The 18,183-nt window shown below is 54.2% G+C and overlaps 1 protein-coding gene across 1 annotated transcript in view; it reads left to right on the top strand.

Annotated features, from left to right (window-relative positions):
* The window catches only part of LOC109572041 (leukocyte immunoglobulin-like receptor subfamily B member 5), a gene marked incomplete in the record, with an annotated part of 242,862 nt that overhangs the window by 18,879 nt on the left and 205,800 nt on the right, over positions 1–18,183 (top strand). Inside the window, 3 exon segments of the mRNA XM_070771810.1 lie at positions 9,331–9,366; positions 9,539–9,823; positions 9,961–10,263. Of these exon segments, the coding sequence (XP_070627911.1) occupies positions 9,331–9,366; positions 9,539–9,823; positions 9,961–10,263 (624 nt within the window).

An 18,183-nucleotide genomic window follows, 5' to 3' on the forward strand; every position in this document is an offset into this window, starting at 1 on the left:
GAACCGAGGGAGGGGGCACCCTGGTCTGGGGAGTGGGCAGGTGGGTTGTCTGGGTCTGCAGTCTCTTCGTGTGTGTGTGTGTGTGTGTGTGTCCGTGTGCCCGCGCTTGTGCTCAGTCATGTCCAACTCTTTGTGACTCCACAGACAGTAGCCTGCCAGGCTCGTCTGGGCATGGATTCTCCAGGTAAGAATACTGAGGTGGGCTTCCATGTCCTTCTCCAGGGGATCTTCCCCACCCAGGGATCGAACGTGAGTCTCTGCACGTCCTGTGCTGGCAGGCAGATTCTTTACCACTGAGCCGCCTGGGGAGCCCGAGTGCAGCCTACCATCACTCCGTTTCTCTCATTCAAAAACAGCGCAAGATACCTGCTTACTCGTCTCGGTTTTCCCTGTGTATGTGGACTATCAGGGTTTCCCACGGGGCACTAGGGGTGAAGAGCCCACCTGCCAGTGCAGGAGACGTAAGAGACTTGGGTTCAATCCCCGGGTGGGGAAGATCCCCTGGAGGAGGGCATGGCCACCCCCTCCAGTATTCCTGCCTGGTGAATCCCGTGCACAGAGGGGCGTGGCAGGCTACAGGCCGTGGGGTCGCAAAGAGCCAGACATGGCTGTAGTGACTGAGCACACACACTAGTTAACTATCGTTTCTGTTTTCCATTTCTGGCCTCACTGTGACACATTTCAGAAATTTTAATCAGCGCTTTAAGCAAGATGGCAGATCGGGAAGTCCCAGCCCTCACCTCTCACAGAAACACTGATAAACCGGGATTATTTGGGTCTAATGACCTTTAAGCAAACTGAAGAATCCAGCTAGTGAGCTGCAACACCTTGGATGAGCAAAAAAAGCAACAAGAACCACTTCAAAAGGATAAACGGAGGAGGTTCTGTTTCCCTGTCTCCCCTCCCACAAGCTGGCAGAGCTCAGTGCTGAGAGGACCCTCCTTGGGCCCAGGCCCCTCCTCCTCAGGAGGACAGTGGATGCAGCCGCGCCACGTCCCCAGGCTCCAGGCCGCTGCCTCAGAGACCGCCTCGCTGCTCGGCTCACGAGAGCACCAGGCCACAGACACACTTGGGGCCACAGCAGGAAGAGAAGGGACGGGGCTCTGTGCGGCCGGCTCCGCCTCGGGGCTTAGAGGAGCACGGGGTCCTCAGACTTCTCCTTCAGGGCAGGGGCACAACGGGGCGGGGGCACAGCATCGTTCCCCGGACGGGAGGGTGGGGGAGCCTCATGTCCACAGAGCACGTCTCCGAGGCTCCAGAATCTCTAACTGGGCTGGGGGCAAAATCCCACCGTATATCCGAGAGGAGGCGGCTGCTTCTCCCAGCGCACAGACAGCAAAGCAGAGCCACAAGAAACACTGAGAATCGGGAACCATGACTCTGCCCAGGGAAGCAGAGAAATGGCAAGAAAACGGGAGATCTATGAGCTCCCTTATCACGGAAAACAGTTGTCCCGAAGCAGCTCAGTGAATTGATCTTCCACAAGGTGCCAAGAACAGAGAATGGTAAAGGACACTGCCTTCAATAAACGGTGCTGGAAGAGCGGCTTCTGCTGTTGCTGCTGCTAAGTCGCTTCAGTTGTGTCCGACTCTGTGCAACCCCATAGACGGCAGCCTGCCAGGCTCCCCCGTCGCTGGGATTCTCCAGGCAAGAACACTGGAAGGGGCTGCCATTTCCTTCTTCAATGCATGAAAGTGAAATGTGAAAGTGAAGTCGCTCAGTCGTGTCTGACTCTATGCGACCCCATGGACTGCAGCCTACCAGGCTCCTCCGTCCACGGGATTCTCCAGGCAAGAGTACTGGAATGGGGTGCCGTGGCCTTCTCCTGCTGGAAGAGGTAGATAACAGTAATTGTCTTAAAGAGCTTCAGTGAACTGATCTTCCACTGGGGTGCCCAGAACACAATGGGAAAATCCCTTCAATAAACGGTGCTGGAAGAGCCAGATGACAGCAGGCAGGAGGGTGAAGCTGGACCCTCAGCTCAAACTATAAGTGAAATCATCTCAAAACGCAGCAGAGACACAGGGCCGGAAACGATGAAAGAACAAGAGGAAGACACAGGGGGAGCGTCGTGACATGGTGTGGACAAGGGTTCTTTGGATACGACACCCAAAGCACAGGCAGCAAAGACAGAACCAGACCAGGGGGAGTCCGGTAAACAAAACCCACACAACAAAGGAAACAGTCCCAGGAAAGGCAATGGGTGCAACGGGAGAAGATGTGTGCAAACCACACATCTGATAAGGAGCTACTTCTCAAATATACACGGAGCTCACACAACTCAACGCAAAGTAACACCAACCCGGTTTTTAAATGGGCACAGGACCTGAACAGGTATCTCTCAAAAGACGACGTCCAAATGGCCAAACAGACATGGAAAGGCGCTCAACATCCACCAGTCCTCAGGGGAGCACACGCCGGAGCTAGTGAGATGTCACTGCACGTGTTACACACACTCGACTCCCAGGAAAAAGAGAGGTGCTGCCAAAATGCAGAGGGAAGAGAACCTTGTGCATGGTGGTTGGGAAGGCATCGGTGCAGCCACCGTGGAAAGCAGTGTGGAGTTTCCTTAAGAAACTAAAAGCAGAACTACCACATGACCCAGCAATTCCACTCCGGGGTATGTATCCAAAGAAGAGGAAGCAAGGACCTCACAGATGTATCTGCACTCCTGTGTTCTGCAGTGTTGTTCCCAGTAGCAGGATGCGGCCACAACCTGGATGTCTGTCGATAGATAAATGCACAAAGAAAATGCCAGACACACACACACACACACACACACACACACACACAGTGGAGTCTCACTCAGCCTTTTAACTAAGGAAATCCTCCTTTTGAGACAACATGGTTGAAACCGGAGGACATTAAGCCGAGTAAAGTAAGCCAGACACAGGCAGGCAAACGCAGCAGGAGCTCACTAACCTGTGGGATCTAAAACAGATTCGGAGAGACGGAGGAGAACGTAGTCCCCAGAGGCTGGGAAGGGGATAATGGGGAGGTGCTGGTCACGGGGAACAAAGTTTCAGGGATGCCCACCATAAGTTCTGGACACCTGATGTGCAGCGATGTGACTAGAGCTGACCGAACTCTACTGTAGACTCAATCCCGCTCAGAGGGTAGCCCGGAAGTGTCCTCAGCAGACCCGCAGACCAAGGTGAACTACGGGAGCTGATGGACACACTAACTATAATTGGCATGACGGCGGTACTTATTTCACAGCATAGACAGAAGTCACAACGTCAAGCTGTGCATGTGGAACAGATACAATTTTTGTCAATTCAGTGCAGTTCAGTTCAGTCACTCAGTCGTGTCTGACTCTTTGTGACCCCATGGATCGCAGCAGGCCAGTCCTCCCTGTCCATCAGCACTCCCGGAGTTTACCCAAACTCATGTCCATTGAGTCCGTGATGCCATCCAACCATCTCATCCTCTGTAGTCCCCTTCTCCTCCTGCCCTCAATCTTTCCCAGCATCAGGATCTTTTCCAATGAGTCAGCTCTTTGCATTACGTGGCCAAACTATTGGAGTTTCAGCTTTAGCATCAGTTCTTCCAATGAACACCCAGGACTGATCTCCTTCAGAATGGACTGGTTGGACCTCCTTGCAGTCCAAGGGACTCTCAAGAGTCTTCTCCAACACCACAGTTCAAAAGCATCAATTCTTCGGCACTCAGCTTTCTTCACAGTCCAACTGTCACATCCATACATGACCACTGGAAAAACCATAGCCTTGACTAGGCGGACCTTTGTTGGCAAAGTAATGTCTCTGCTTTTGAATATGCTACCTAGGTTGGTCATAACTTTGCTTCCAATGAGTAAGTGTCTTTTAATTTCATGGCTTCAGTCACCATCTGCAGTGATTTTAGAGCCCAAAAAATAAAGTCTGACACAGTTTCCACTGTTTCCCCATCTATTCCCCATGAAGTGATGGGACCAGATGCCATGATCTTAGTTTTCTGAATGTTGACCTTAAAGCCAACTTTTTCACTCTCCTCTTTCACTTTCATCAAGAGGCTTTTTAGTTCCTCTTTACTTTCTGCCATAAGGGTGGTGTTGTCTGCATATCTGAGATCATTGATATTTCTCCCAGCAATCACGATTCCAGCTTGTGTTTCATCCAGTCCAGGGTTTCTCATGATGTACTCTGCATATAAGTTAATTAAGCAGGGTGACAATATACAGCCTTGACATACTCCTTTTCCTATTTGGAACCAGTCTGTTGTTCCATGTCCAGTTCTAACTGCTGCTTCCTGACCTGCATACAGGTTTCTCAAGAGACAGGTCAGATGATATGGTATTCTCATCTCTTTCAGAATTTTCCACATTTTATTGTGATCCACACAGTCAAAGGCTTTGGCATAGTCAATAAAGCAGAAATAGATGGTTTTTCTGGAACTCTCTTGCTTTTTCAATGATCCAGCGAATGCTGGCAACTTGATCTCTGGTTTCTCTGCCTTTTCTAAAATCAGCTTGAACATCTGGAAGTTCATTGTTCACGTACTTTGAAGCCTGGCTTGGAGAATTTGGAGCACTTCTTTACTAGTGTGTGAGATGACTGCAATTGTGCGGGAGTTTGAGCATTCTTTGACATTGCCTTTCTTTGGGATTGGAATGAAAACTGACCTTTTCCAGTCCTGTGGCCACTGCCGAGTTTTCCAACTTTGCTGGCATATTGAGTGCAGCACTTTCACAGCATCATCTTTCAGGATTTGGAATAGCTGAACTGGAATTCTATCACCTCCACTAGCTTTGTTTGTAGTGATGCTTCCTAAGGCCCACTTCACTTCACATTCCAGGATGTGTGGCTCTAGGTGAGTGATCACACCATCATGAATATCTGGGTCATGAAGATCTGTTTTGTACAGGTCTTCTGTATATTCTTGCCACCTCTTAATATCTTCTGCTTCTGTTAGGTCCATACCATTTCTGTCCTTTATTGTGCCCATCTTTGCATGAAATGCCCCTTGGTATCTCTAATTTTCTTAAAGAGATCTCTAGTCTTTTCCATTATGTTGTTTTCCTCTATTTGTTTGCACTGATTGCTGAGGAAGGCTTTTTTAGCTCTCCTTGCTATTTTTGGAACTTTGCATTCAGATGGGAATATCTTTCCTTTTCTCCTTTGCTTTTCACTTCTCTTTTCACAGCTATTTGTAAGGCCTCCTCAGACAGCCATTTTGATTTTTTGCATTTCTTTTCCACGGGGATGGTCTTAATCTCTGCTCCTCTACAAAGTCACGAACCTCCGTCCAGAGTTCATCAGGCACTCTGTCTGTCAGATCTAGTCCCTTAAATCTGTTTCTCACTTCCACTGTATAATCATAAGGGATTTGATTTAGGTCATACCTGAATGGTCTAGTGGTTTTCCCTACTTTCTTCAATTTAAGTCTGAATTTGGCAATAAGGAGTTCATGATCTGAGCCACAGTCAGCTCCATGTCTTGTTTTTGCTGACTGTATAGAGCTTCTCCATCTTTGGCTGCAAAGAATATAATCAATCTGATTTTGGTGTTGACCATCTGGTGATGTCCATGTGTAGAGTCTTCTCTTGTGTTGTTGGAAGAGGGTGTTTGCTATGATCAATGCTTTCTCTTGGCAAAACTCTATTAGCTGTTGCCCTGCTTCATTCTGTACTCCAAGGCCAAATTTGCCCATTACTCCAGGAGTTTCTTGACTTCCTACTATTGCATTCCAGTCCCCTATAAAGAAAAGGACATAATTTTGGGGGTGTTAGTTCTAAAAGGTCTTGTAGGGCTTCATACAATCATTCAGCTTCTTCAGTGTTACTGGTTTTGACATAGACTTGGATTACTGTGATACTGAATGGTTTGCCTTGGAAATGAACAGAAATCATTCTGTCGTTTTTGAGATTGCATCCAAGTACTGCATTTCAGACTCTCTTGTTGACCATGATGGCTACTCCATTTCTTCTGAGGGATTCCTGCCCACAGTAGTGGATATAATGGTCATCTGAGTTAAATTCACCCATTTCAGTCCCTTTTAGTTCGCTGATTCCTAGAATGTTGACATTCACTCTTGCCATCTCCTGTTTGACCACTTCCAATTTGCCTTGATTCATGGACCTAACATTCCAGGTTCCTATGCAATATAGCTCTTTACAGCATCAGTTTTGTCAATTATACCTCATTAAAGCTGAAAAGGTTTTCTTTCATTTAATTATACCAGGCACATTGGGAGTTATTCCATTTCTGATTTTCGCACTTGCTCTCATGCTTAAAATACGTATTTACATTTTTATTTCTGAACACGTATGCATTCTCCTCCTCCTTTAGAAAAGACAAAGTACTAACGGTACTTCACCTGAACTCTGGGTACTCATATACACGTGTGTGGGCATGCGCACGTCTCTCTCCATGCACACGTGTGGGTGTGTTTGTGCATGCAAGTGTGTGTCTGCGTACTTTTCCAAAGCTCATTTTCAGCTATGTGTTCCTCTCTGTTTCATCTCACTGTCTCTCTGCCATTTCTCAGTATCCCTTTCTATGTGAAAACCATCAATATCCAAGAACTTGCACCGCTGGAAATGCCTTCTCTCACCCTCATTCTCTTTTTATCAAGTTGCTTGAGAACACTTCCTATTTGGAATCCAGCGTGTAACTCAAGTACTAGGAGAGGAAAACGCTTGTCAAGGTTAAGGGCCCCATGCCCCCAGAGCCCACCTCTTCTCTGAGGACCTGGCGGTTTGAGGCTAAGGCACGGCCCACAGCGGGAGGCGGTGCCGAACCTTCTGGAAGCTGGGATGTGCTCTGCATGAAGCCCTCACTTCTGCCCCTTGCAAGTGCTCCGACTCAGGGGGAACTCTTCCTGGTTAATGCCTGACAGCATGGCTCCAGTATCCTTTAGCGCCCCCTTTTGGTAGGGGGCAGTCTGCTCCCTGTGGGCTGGTCATTCGCTTGATAATCTGCGTTTTCCACTGGAAGTAATTTCAGGACATTTTCAGGGCCTCAGTCCAGTCTGCCTTTTTTTACTTGAATTTTACTTAAAATAGAATTAACTGTTTCAAATTGTATAATTCAGTACCAAATACTTTTTGAATTTAACCTTCAGTTTCTCAGTTTATTATGAAAGGTCAAGATACGAATGTTACTTTTTTTTACCATGTAATTAATTAACCTATTTGTTGTATATAACCTATTTGTTGTAATTAATTAACCTATTTGTTGATGTCGCTCTGGCACACAGGCTCTCCGTTGCAGGGTGTGGGGTCTTTAGCTTAAGTATGCCGTGTCTGGATCCCTGGCCAGTGATCCCGCTGGGGCCCCTAAGTAAGGAGCGCAGAGTCTCAGTCAGGGGCCAGCAGGGCGGCCCTCGGGTGTCACGTGCAGAGGCATGAGTCCCAGCCCTTCGCAGGTCGGTTCTCGTCAGTAAAGGAGGCTCCGTTATTTGCTTCCTCAGCCCTTGCCGTCTGTCGTGAGCGTCTTCCCATCTGACACTTACGACAGATACCACACTGGCCCTCAGCACAGGCCCGCCTCTCCTGAATCTCCCTGTCTGCTCTCTATGCTGCACTCTGAACCATTTCCTCAATGCTATGCTCCGACTTCATACGTGGCCGCTCAGCTGTCTTTTTGAGTGCATGACTTTTTAACGTGTTCAATCTACTGGATTGTTCACATTGAAAATTTTCACCTCTTTTCAGTGACCACCTGTTCTTCTACAAAATAATCCACATGTTTGCCTCCCTTTATGTTTCTGTGACGATGGTTCCCTCTGTGTGTCCACATGGGTGGAAACCTTCCTCCGACCCCGAGATGATCCCCACCGCCGGGGCCACATGGCCTACCTCTCCTGCTTTGCTGTGCTTCCCCTCCATTTGGTGAACTTTCTTTCTGCCCTTGTCTGTGGCTTCGTGTTTCAGAAACACTCTCCAAGCACGTCTCAGAGTTAGGAGCAGAGGAGGCTCTGGGTGGGTACCACACTCACCCTCTATGTGCAGTCTCAGCCTGCAGCCCTTCACATCCACCCTCTCCTGCCATCACCTCGTCTGGAAATTGACCATGACGACGGCAGGAAGAGCCCGCAGCCCCTCTGAGGGCTGGGGTTGGGACAACATGCAAAGGAGGAACCTCAGGTGCCGAGAAAGGGCACCGCCGCCCCAGGTACATGAGCAGCGGGCACACGTTTACAGGAGTATCTGTTCTCCATCAGAGTGAGAGCTCTGACCCAAATCAATACCCCCTAAAGCTTGCAGGTGATGACAAGATCGGGAGGAGACTGTGCCCAAGGACCCCGAGGCCCCGAGGAGGCAGGAAGTACCCAGGGGCTTGTTCCCAGGAAGGTGGGCTGGACGGTGATTCAATAAAGAGAGACACCCCTGAAGGGGGTTGTGACGGGGAAAACCCACACTCCGGGGCAGGGGAGGAGTCAGTTTCTATCCTTACTCCCTGAGCATCTCCTTTGGGTTCTCGGCCACATGGACTCCGCTCAGCCCAGGGAGACGCTGACTGTGTGTCCCTCATAAAGAGCAGACTTGTGGACTCAGAGGGGAGGGAGAGTTGGGACGAATGGAGAGAGGAGCATGGAAACGTGCACACCAGCACGTGTAAAACAGACCACGGGGGAGTGTGCCATGTGACTCACAGAGCTCACACAGGGGCTTTGTGACAACCTAGAGGGGAGAGAGGTTGTAGAGGGAGGGCATGTTTCACATAAGGCCGATCCATGCTGATGTATGGCAGAAACCAGCACCATATTGTAAAGTAACGATCCTCCAATTAAAAAAAAAAAGTGTCTCTGGGGATCTGAGTCCTGCGGGCATCAGGGGCTGGCATCCTCTCCGAAGCATCTCCAGGGCCTGGTGACCCCATCCACAGTGAGAACCCCACAGGGATTGCTATCGGTGGGCAGAGGAGGAAGCAGACCCCGAGGGGAGGCTTGCAGAGGGACGGCCATGTCCTGGATGCCCTCTATTGGAAGGGGCGTCTCAGAAACACACTGGGACTGTAATGGGGACGACGCCAGGCTTTCAAAAAGAGGCTGTTCCCCTTCCTGTGGGAACGCTGAAGTGACAGCCACGTGACAGGAAGCCCCAGCCTTGGAGAGGACACACCCTGTGGTCTGTCTGTCCGGAGGACACCCAGGTCTCCTCCATCCTCACAGCCTGGACCGCAGGGAGGAGACGCCATGGCCTCCACGCTCCTCACCCTGCTCTGCCTTGGTGAGATGAGGAGGGGCAGGGGGAGCCCTGGTCTGGAGGGACGCCCCCCCCCCAGCCAGCCTGCTCTGTCAGGGGACCCCAGGGCCCAGGAGGCTCCCGGGGTGGAGAGGCGCTGCTCAGAGCTGAGGGCACACCTCTCACAGGGCGCTCTCTTCCAGGGCTGAGTGTGGGCCTGAGAACCCAGGTGCAGGCCGGTGAGTCTCTCCCAGGGCCCAGCTCCCTCCTTTCATGAGGACAAGGTCACCCCCAGGCTGTGGGCAAGGGGAGGGCAGCTCAGGGCTCACGGAGGGGGAGTCTGGGACGTCTGGGCTGAGAGCCAGGGCCTGGCGGGGGCGCCTGGTGAGCCCACATTTGATTTCCTTCCAGGGACCCTCCCCAAACCCACCATCTGGGCTGAGCCGGGCTCTGTGGTCCCCTGGGGGAGCCCCGTGACCATCTGGTGTCGGGGGACCCTGGGGATCCAGGAGTTCCATCTGGATAAAGAGGGAAGCCCGGTTCTCTTGGACAGACAGAAACCCCTGGAGCCCCGGGACAAGGCCAGGTTCTCCATCCAACACATGGGAGAGGACCACGCAGGGAGCTATCGGTGCTACTACAGCACCCCCACTGGCTGGTCAGAGCCCAGTGACCCCCTGGAGCTGGTGATGACAGGTGAGGGACACTCGGGGCCTCAGCCTTTGCCCTCTGGAGGGGTCTGCTCTCAGGGGGTGTCCCTCTCACAGCCCAGCCCTGGGGAGGGGAGGGAAGGGTGGGGGCCCCACAAAACCAGCTGCCTCCTTCTCTCCTAGGACTCTACGGCAAACCCAGACTCTCAGCCCTGCCAAGTCCTGTGGTAACATCGGGAGGGAGCGTGACCCTCCAGTGTGGCTCCCATCAGGGATTTAACAGATTCCTTCTGACCAAAGAAGGAGAAGACAAGTCCTCTTGGACCCTGGCTGGACAGCGAAGCCCAGATGGGTGGACCCAGGCCCTGTTCCTTGTGGGTCCTGTGACCCCTGGACACGGGTGGAGGTTCAGATGCTACGGCTTTAGCAGCGTCACCCCCCGGGTGTGGTCCGCCCCCAGTGACCCTCTGGAGCTCCTGGTGGCAGGTGAGGAAGTACCGTCCTGACCTCCCAAATTGCTGAGGCACCAGGGTGGGCATTAGATGCTTTTCTACTGGAGCTGTCCCAGAGGAGAGGGTGGGGTGAGGGGGTGGGGCTCACAGGACAGACACACAGACTGCAGACGGTGAGGCCTGGGGACCAGAACAGGAGAAGGGGCTCATGGGAGGAGCCGTCCCTACAGCCTAGTCTCCGCAGGGGTGTCTGGCAATGAGATGGGGAGGGCAGCTTGGAGCTCACGGAGGGGGAGTCTGGGAGGTCTGGCTGAGAGCTGGGGCCTGGTGGGGACGCCTGGTGAGCCGGCCTCTGATTTCCTTCCAGGGACCCTCCCCAAACCCACCATCTGGGCTGAGCCTGGCTCTGTGGTTCCCTCGGGGACCCCCGTGACCATCTGGTGTCAGGGGACCCTGGAGGCCCAGGTATTCCATCTGGATAAAGAGGGCACCTCAGTCCCCTGGGACAGACAGAAACCCCCGGGGCCCGGGGACAAGGCCCAGCTGGCCATCCCACAGATGACGGAGCAGCACGCAGGGAGCTATCAGTGCTACTACAGCACCCACACTGGCTGGTCAGAGCCCAGTGACCCCCTGGAGCTGGTGGTGACAGGTGAGGGACTCTCGGGGGCTACGGGCTCTGCCCTCAGGAGGGGGTCTGCTCTCAGGGGGTGTCCCTCTCACAGCCCAGCCCTGGGCGGGGGGGGAAGGGGGAGCCCCACAGATCCAGCTGCCTCCTTCTCTCCTAGGATCCTACAGCAAACCCAGCCTCTCAGCCCTGCCGAGCCCTGTGGTGACCTTGGGAGGGAGCGTGACCCTCCAGTGTGACTCCCATCAGGGATTTAACAGATTCCTTCTGACCAAGGAAGGAGAAGATGAGTCCTCTCGGACCCTGGATGGACAGCGAGCCCCCAACTGGCAGACCCAGGCCCTGTTCCCCGTGGGCCCTGTGACCCCCGGGCACGGGTGGACATTCAGATGCTACGGCTTTTACAGGCACACCCCCCAGGTGTGGTCGGCCCCCAGCGACCCCCTGGAGCTCCTGGTCCCAGGTGAGGAAGTCCCATCCTGAGCCCATACATTTGTGCAGACAAGACAACGTACCGGGGTCTCTGCTCCCAGGGGAGCCCCTGTGAGAGGGTGGGGAGAGGAGCGTGGGGCTCACAGGACAGACACACAGACTGAGACACGGCGAGGCCTGGAGCTGGGACGGGAGGGGGGGTTCATGGGGAAGCGGTCCCAACAACCGACGCGTGTCTCTCCCCAGGGCTGTCAGGGAAGCCCTCCCTCCTGACCTCGCAGGGCCCTGTCATCACCTCTGGACAGAACCTGACCCTCCAGTGCCGCTCTGATGTCAGCTACGCCAGATTTGCTCTGTCCAAGGAGGGGAGACAGGACCTCCCCCAGCGCCCTGCCCGGAGGTCCCAGGGGAGGCTCTCTCAGGCCGACTTCCCCCTGGGCCCCGTGGGCACCTTCCACAGGGGCCAGTACAGGTGCTACGGTGGACACGGCCTCTCCTCCGAGTGGTCGGCGCCCAGTGAGACCCTGGAGCTGCTGGTGGCAGGGGAGGAGCCAGCAGGTCAGTCGGGGACCAGACTCTGCACAGGCCCCACGGGGGAGCCCCAGGGATGATGCTGGGACCAGGGGGAGGGGTCCCGGGGAGGGACAGAGAGATGGGGTCGGGGAGGGGAGAGACTCTGAGAAACAGAGACTGCGCTGAGGGGCCAGAGAGGCCCACAGAGTCTCGCTCAGAACCTGGGCCGGCGCCCGCACCCCCTTCCTCTCTGCAGGATGGCTCAGAGACAGACCCTCCCTCTCGGTGCGGCCGGGCCCCACGGTGGCCCCCGGGGAGAATGTGACCCTGCTGTGTCAGTCAGGAGAGAGGACGGACACTTTCCTTCTGTTCAAGGAGGGGGCAGCCCATCGCCCCCTGCGTCTGCGCTCCCAGGACCAAGACGGGCGGTACCAGGCCGAGTTCTCCTTGAGCCCTGTGACCTCAGCCCACGGGGGCACCTACAGGTGCTACGGCTCACTCAGCACAGACCCCTACCTGCTGTCACAGCCCAGTGAGCCCCTGGCGCTCGTGGTCTCAGGTGAGGCCCAGTCTGTCCGTCTCACTCAGCAGCTCGGGGCTCTGCCCTGGGAGCGCAGGCCCGTGGTGGAGGAGGGGGCGCTGAGGGAGGGGCCCCCTGAGGGAGGGGCCTCGGAGCCCACGCCCCGCCCCTTTCTCCAGCACTGGGGTCCCGGAGGGGCAGGTGGGCAGTGCAAGGGTCTTCGGGAGGCCACAGGGCCGTGCAGGGCAGAGGGGAGTGAGATGGGGACCCCGGGTGAGCCCAGGGCACCTCTTCCTGGGCTCAACCTCCCAAGGTCCCATTCTCCCAGCCACAGACGCAGATTTGAACCTATGGACTGTCAGGGCTCTATGCTCAGGGGAGACAGCCCAGCCCAGGGCGGTGTGGGAGCTGGAGGATCTAATACCCCCTCAGGTCATCAACGGGAAACACAGGCTTCACGGGCTCTGAGCTGCTGGGTGAAGGGGCAGGGGTCCGGGGGCCAAGGCCGGGGGAGCACGGCTGTGGAGGGGGAAGGCGGCCCCGCCCCCACCCCTTTCCTGACCCCCAGCGGCCACCAGGCATCAGTTCCATCAGCTCCACCCCTCAGTGGAGTCAGAAACTGCAGAGAGGGGAGCAGGCTCTTGGGACGTGGTGGCGGGTCTGGGGAGGAGCAGGGCTGAGTTAGGCCCCGGTTCAGGCGTCCTCTGGAGACACTGATGTGGACTCCCTCACCGTCACCACCCACCCCCCCCCACCCCGTGCGGGCCTCAGCTTCTCCAGTGTAAAAGGAGAGACCCGTGCCCCAGATCTTAGATTTCCTCAGTTCTGACCTGGGTGTGACCCTGCATCGGACAAGGAGCACAGGGAGCCCCCGAGGAGGTGACTGTGGGGGCCTGTTCCCTCTACTGCAGCGTGTGGGGAGGGAGGGGAGGACACAGAGGCCCCTCCGTGCAGCCTGCCCCTCCCCCCGCCCCCGCTGCGGTGGGGGAGGGGACGGGGACAAGGGAGGACCCTCAGCTCCAGGCTGAGACCCTCGGACAGCCCCCTGCAGGTGAGGGCCCCCCAGAGCAGGAAGCTAGTGTCCTCCTGGGGGCCAGCTCAGGAGGAGCTCAGGGTGCCCACGGCCCTGGTTCCAGTCCCGGCTCTGCCACCTCCAGGCTGGGTCACCAGGGCCCCTGAGTGATCTCCCTCTCTGTGCCTCAGTTTCCTCGTCTGTAAAATGGGTGGGATGGGCTGGATGTGGATGCATAGACCCCAGCACGAGTCTGCACACAGCAGGTGCCCAGCTAAACGGCACCCCTGGCTCACTCAGGCGTCTCTGGTGCCCCAGGCCTCACGTGGTACCTGAGTGCCCTCATCGGCGTCTTGGTGACCTTCGTCCTGCTGCTCCTCGTCCTCCTCTTTCTCTTCCTCCAACACCGGGGTCAGGACAGATGCAGGAAGTCACGTGAGTAGGGAACGGGGTGACTCGGACCCCTGGAGGCCTTAGGGCATCAGACAGAGGGAAACCAAGGACATGGGAACAGTCAGTTTAAAAAATGTTTTCCCACCATATGGAGGTTCCTTAAAAACGAAAAGCAGAATTATCATGTGATCCAGCAAATCCACTGCTGGGTATATGTTTGAACAAAATGAAAACACTAATTTAAAAAGATACAAACATTCCAATATTCATGTAGCCAATTTACAATAGCCAAGATATGTCAGCAACCCAACTGTCCAGCACAGATGAATGAACAGAGAAAATGTGGTGTGTGTGTGTGTGTGTGTGTGTGTGTGTATACCCACATATACATACAATGGAATATTACTCAGCCATAAAAAGAAGGAAACTCTGCCATTTGCAACAGCACACATGGACCTAGAGAGTATTACGCTTACTGAAATAACTCGGAGGAACATAAACGCTTTATGATAGCATTGGTACATACTGAATCTGGAAAATAATACAAAGGAACATATATGAAAAACAGAAACAGAGTCCTTGATACAGAAAAATAACTAATGGTTACCGGGGGGATCGGGCAGATGAGGGGTGTGGACTAGAGACACAGACTACTGTGTATGAAATAAGCAAGAAGGATATACTGGATAGCACAGGGAATGTAGCAATTATTTCGTAATAACTTTAAATGGAGTATAACCTATAAAAACATTGAATCATATGTTGTATGCCTGAAACTAATATATTACAAATCAACGATATTTCATTAAAAAAATTTTCCAGAATCTCAAATCTGAAAATCTAGTGGAAAAAAACACCCACGGTCAGCCCACGTGCACTCATTTAAGCCATTCCCCTCCTTCTCAATGTCACGAACTGACACACGCACCACGAACCCAGGCTGCCTTCTCTCCTCCTGAATCCCACGTGGAGGGCGGGGGCACCATGTCCCGGGGGCCGAGCCTCTGTCCCGAGACCCAGCCCAGGCTGAGGCTGATTTCCAACCTCCGACAGGGGCGGCAGACCCAGGGCCTGAGGACAGGGACCCGCAGAGCAGGTAACTCCCGCCCCAACACCCCCAGAGCCCCCCACCCACAGCACCCCACCTTCTCCCCCTGACACAGTGTCTCCTCCTCAGCTCCAGCCCAGCCACAGGCGCCCAGGACCAGGCCATCTGTGAGCAGGAGAGGCGGCGGCCCACGGGAGGGCACAGAGACTTCTGGAGGCAGTGGGGGGGATGCTCAGAAGGATGGGGGACCGGGGCTGGGGACTGAAACCTCACACAGCACTTTCGGGTGCAGGGTCGGGGAGGGGCACAGAGACCTCTGGAGGCCGTGGGGGGGATGCTCAGAAGGGTGGGAGACTACACAGCAAACCCCCCCCAGGGTGCAGGGCGGGGGCTCCAGCCCTGAGGCTCTCCGAACCCTACCTAGCGGTGCCCCCTGCTCTGCTGCAGATGCTGCCGTGAGCGACACACACTCTGAGGTGGGGCTGCAGCTGGACCATCGGGTGAGACCCTTGCTCCCGTCTGGCCACCATAGACCTCCTTTTGCCAAACTCAGCCCAGCGCACGTGTTGCTGTGCTCACACCCCAGCTCCAGCCACGCCCACCCCACCCCTCCTTCCCGGCTCCCTGGGTCCTGATGTGACCCCACCCTCCCCTTGCCCTGTGACCTCACGGCCCCTCCTTCAGGGCGCCATGTCCTCTGGCTGACCTTCTGGTGTAGGGGTGCAGCCCCAGGTCTCATGAAGATGCGTGCATCAGTGGATGGCCCACACGGCCCAGCCCCCCTCCTTCACCCCCCAGCAAAGGGCGCGGGATAGCGGGCGCCACCCCCCGGCCCTGCAGGTACGGCAGGCGCTCAGCTCGTGGTGAGAGGGGCCCCACACCAACAAGCTGGCGGAGTCCCAGAATGCAAGGTGCTGACAAGGAAAGTAAATCAAGAGATGGGACTGGGCGCTCCGGGTGGGCACACTCGGTAGGAAGGTCCTGAGGTGGAAGGGACGTGCTTTAGCAGGAAGATGGCTGTGTGCCAGGCCAGATGAGCAAGAGGTCCGGGCTCAGGCAGAAACCAGGGCTGCACAGAGCACCCAAGGCTCCCGGGTGACAGGAGGCCCCTGGAGTTTCCATCAGGAGAGAGAGCTGACCTGGCCCGAGGTTCCAAACCTCCTCTGGGCACAGCAGGGAGCTGGCTGGAGGAGGGAGGCGGACCCAGGAGGCACCTGTCCTACCTCACTGCCTCCCTCCAGCACAACAGGCGGGAGGCAGGCCCCCAGGAGGGGACGGGCGCCCTGTGAGCCCCCGAGATCACTAAGGCGGGAGGCACCCCCTGTCCTCCCGGTCGGGGGGATTCCGGGAAGGATGGACAGATGCACAGCAGATGGGTGCCTCCTCTCCAGGCCCCCAGGCACCCCATCTCACACACCTTCGCCCCCGCAGGCTGCTACATCTGAAGCCCCCCAGGACGTGACCTACGCCCAGCTGAACCACTCGATCGTCAGAAGGGGGATGGCCGCACCCCCGGCTCCCCCGTCAGGGGAGCCCCCAGCAGAGCCCAGTGAGTACGCTGCTCTCGCCATTCGCTAGCCCAGGAAGGACCCGACCCCAGGCTCCCGGGACCAGATCTCAGACCCCAGGAGGCACGGGAGCTGCCAGCAATGGACACCACCTAACCACCAGCAGCCAGTACCTGGGCTCCTAACAGACCACCAGGAGCCCCGGGGACCCTTTCAGGTCAACTGGTTCTACCCTCAGAAACAGCATCCTGGACCCCCGGTGGCCCAGTGGTTAAGAGTCTGCCAGCCAATGCACAGGACATGGGTCTGATCCACTTGCTGCCGGACAGCTGAGCCTAGGGGCGCTGTAGCTGCCGAAGCCCTGGTGCCCAGAGCTCTCTGAAGCTCTAGTCTTCCTCGAGAGAAGCCCGAGTGTGAGCAGTCCGTGCACAGCCAGGCAGCAGCCTCCACTCGCTGCAACCAGAGAGAGCCCACACGAAGCAGGGAAGATCCAGCACAGCCACAAATAAACAGATCACTAAAAAACTGAAAGGCATGTTTCAGTTTCCTTAAAAAAGATAATTAATATCCTCATTTTATAAAGAAGACAACAGACTCTCAATTATCAGTGACTTTGAAAAATATCAGCACATTACTCCAAACGAAGGGAGGGACAGGGAAACAACAATGACAGGGGTAGCTACCACTGAGGACAAACAAGGAGAGGAAAATCAGAAAAGCCAGAAAGCTTCGTCCCTGAGGGCGTGGATCACACTCACACATGCTAGGCACAAGGACCAAGTCAGAAAGAGAGAAGGTGTTGCTTTACCGCCATCAGGACACGACGGCAGGTCCTTCAGACTTTAGAAAGGTAAACAGCTCATCGAAGGACAGCTTCATGCTATTATAGTAGAAAATGTAGATGACACAGACCAAAAGCCTCAAAAATAAAATTTATCAAAATTATGGACATAAGGATAAACAGAAAATCTGAATTCTCCTATATGTTAAAGTGAACTCTGAGTCCAGAGAGTTTCACAGGTGAATGCATCTGAACACGTGGGCACTCATGAAACACACACTCGTACACACACCTACCGAGCTCACACCAGCTTACGCAGAGAGGGGAGAAGGAAGGAAGGGCACACTCCACAAAACATTTCACTGCGCCAGAGAAACCTGAGACCAAACGGTGACATGGAAACTACAAAATGGGAAAATCTCAGGAAGCTCTTTTTCCCTGGTTTGTTTTCCTAAACAAACATTCACAAAGAGGATTCATCAGTAAATAAAATGGAACACATATCACGCACATGCACGTATTTTTTTTAAGAATGTGTGGTTGGTTTCATCCACAAAAATCCATCAATACAATTCAAATATTAAAAGAAGAAATTTTAAAACATCATGATAACAGATGAAAAGTTTTCTGATAAAATACACCACCAATTTATAATGAAAAAGTCGTAAGTAGAAGGGAATTTCCTATCATTTATCATAGCATCTTTTAAAACCTGCACTAGAAATCTATTTTTTATGTTTGTTTATTTATTCATTGTTGCTGTGTGGGCTTTTCTCCAGTTGCAGCGATTTGATCTCTGGTTTCTCTGCCTTTTCTAAAACCAGCTTGAACATCTGCAAGTTCACAGTTCATGTACTTTGAAGAATTTGGAGCACTACTTTACTAGCGTGTGAGATGAGTGCAATTGTGAGGTAGTTTGAGCATTCTTTGGCATTGCCTTTCTTTGGGATTGGAATGAAAACTGACCTTTTCCAGTCCTGTGGCCACTGCTGAGTTTTCCAACTTTGCTGGCATATCGAGTGCAGCACTTTCACAGCATCATCTTTCATCTTTCAGAATTTGAAATAGCTCAACTGGAATTCCATCATCTCCACTAGCTTTATTCAAAGTGATGCTTCC

Source organism: Bos indicus, chromosome 18, assembly GCF_029378745.1.
Source record: "Bos indicus isolate NIAB-ARS_2022 breed Sahiwal x Tharparkar chromosome 18, NIAB-ARS_B.indTharparkar_mat_pri_1.0, whole genome shotgun sequence".
Classification (NCBI taxonomy): Eukaryota; Metazoa; Chordata; class Mammalia; order Artiodactyla; family Bovidae; genus Bos; species Bos indicus.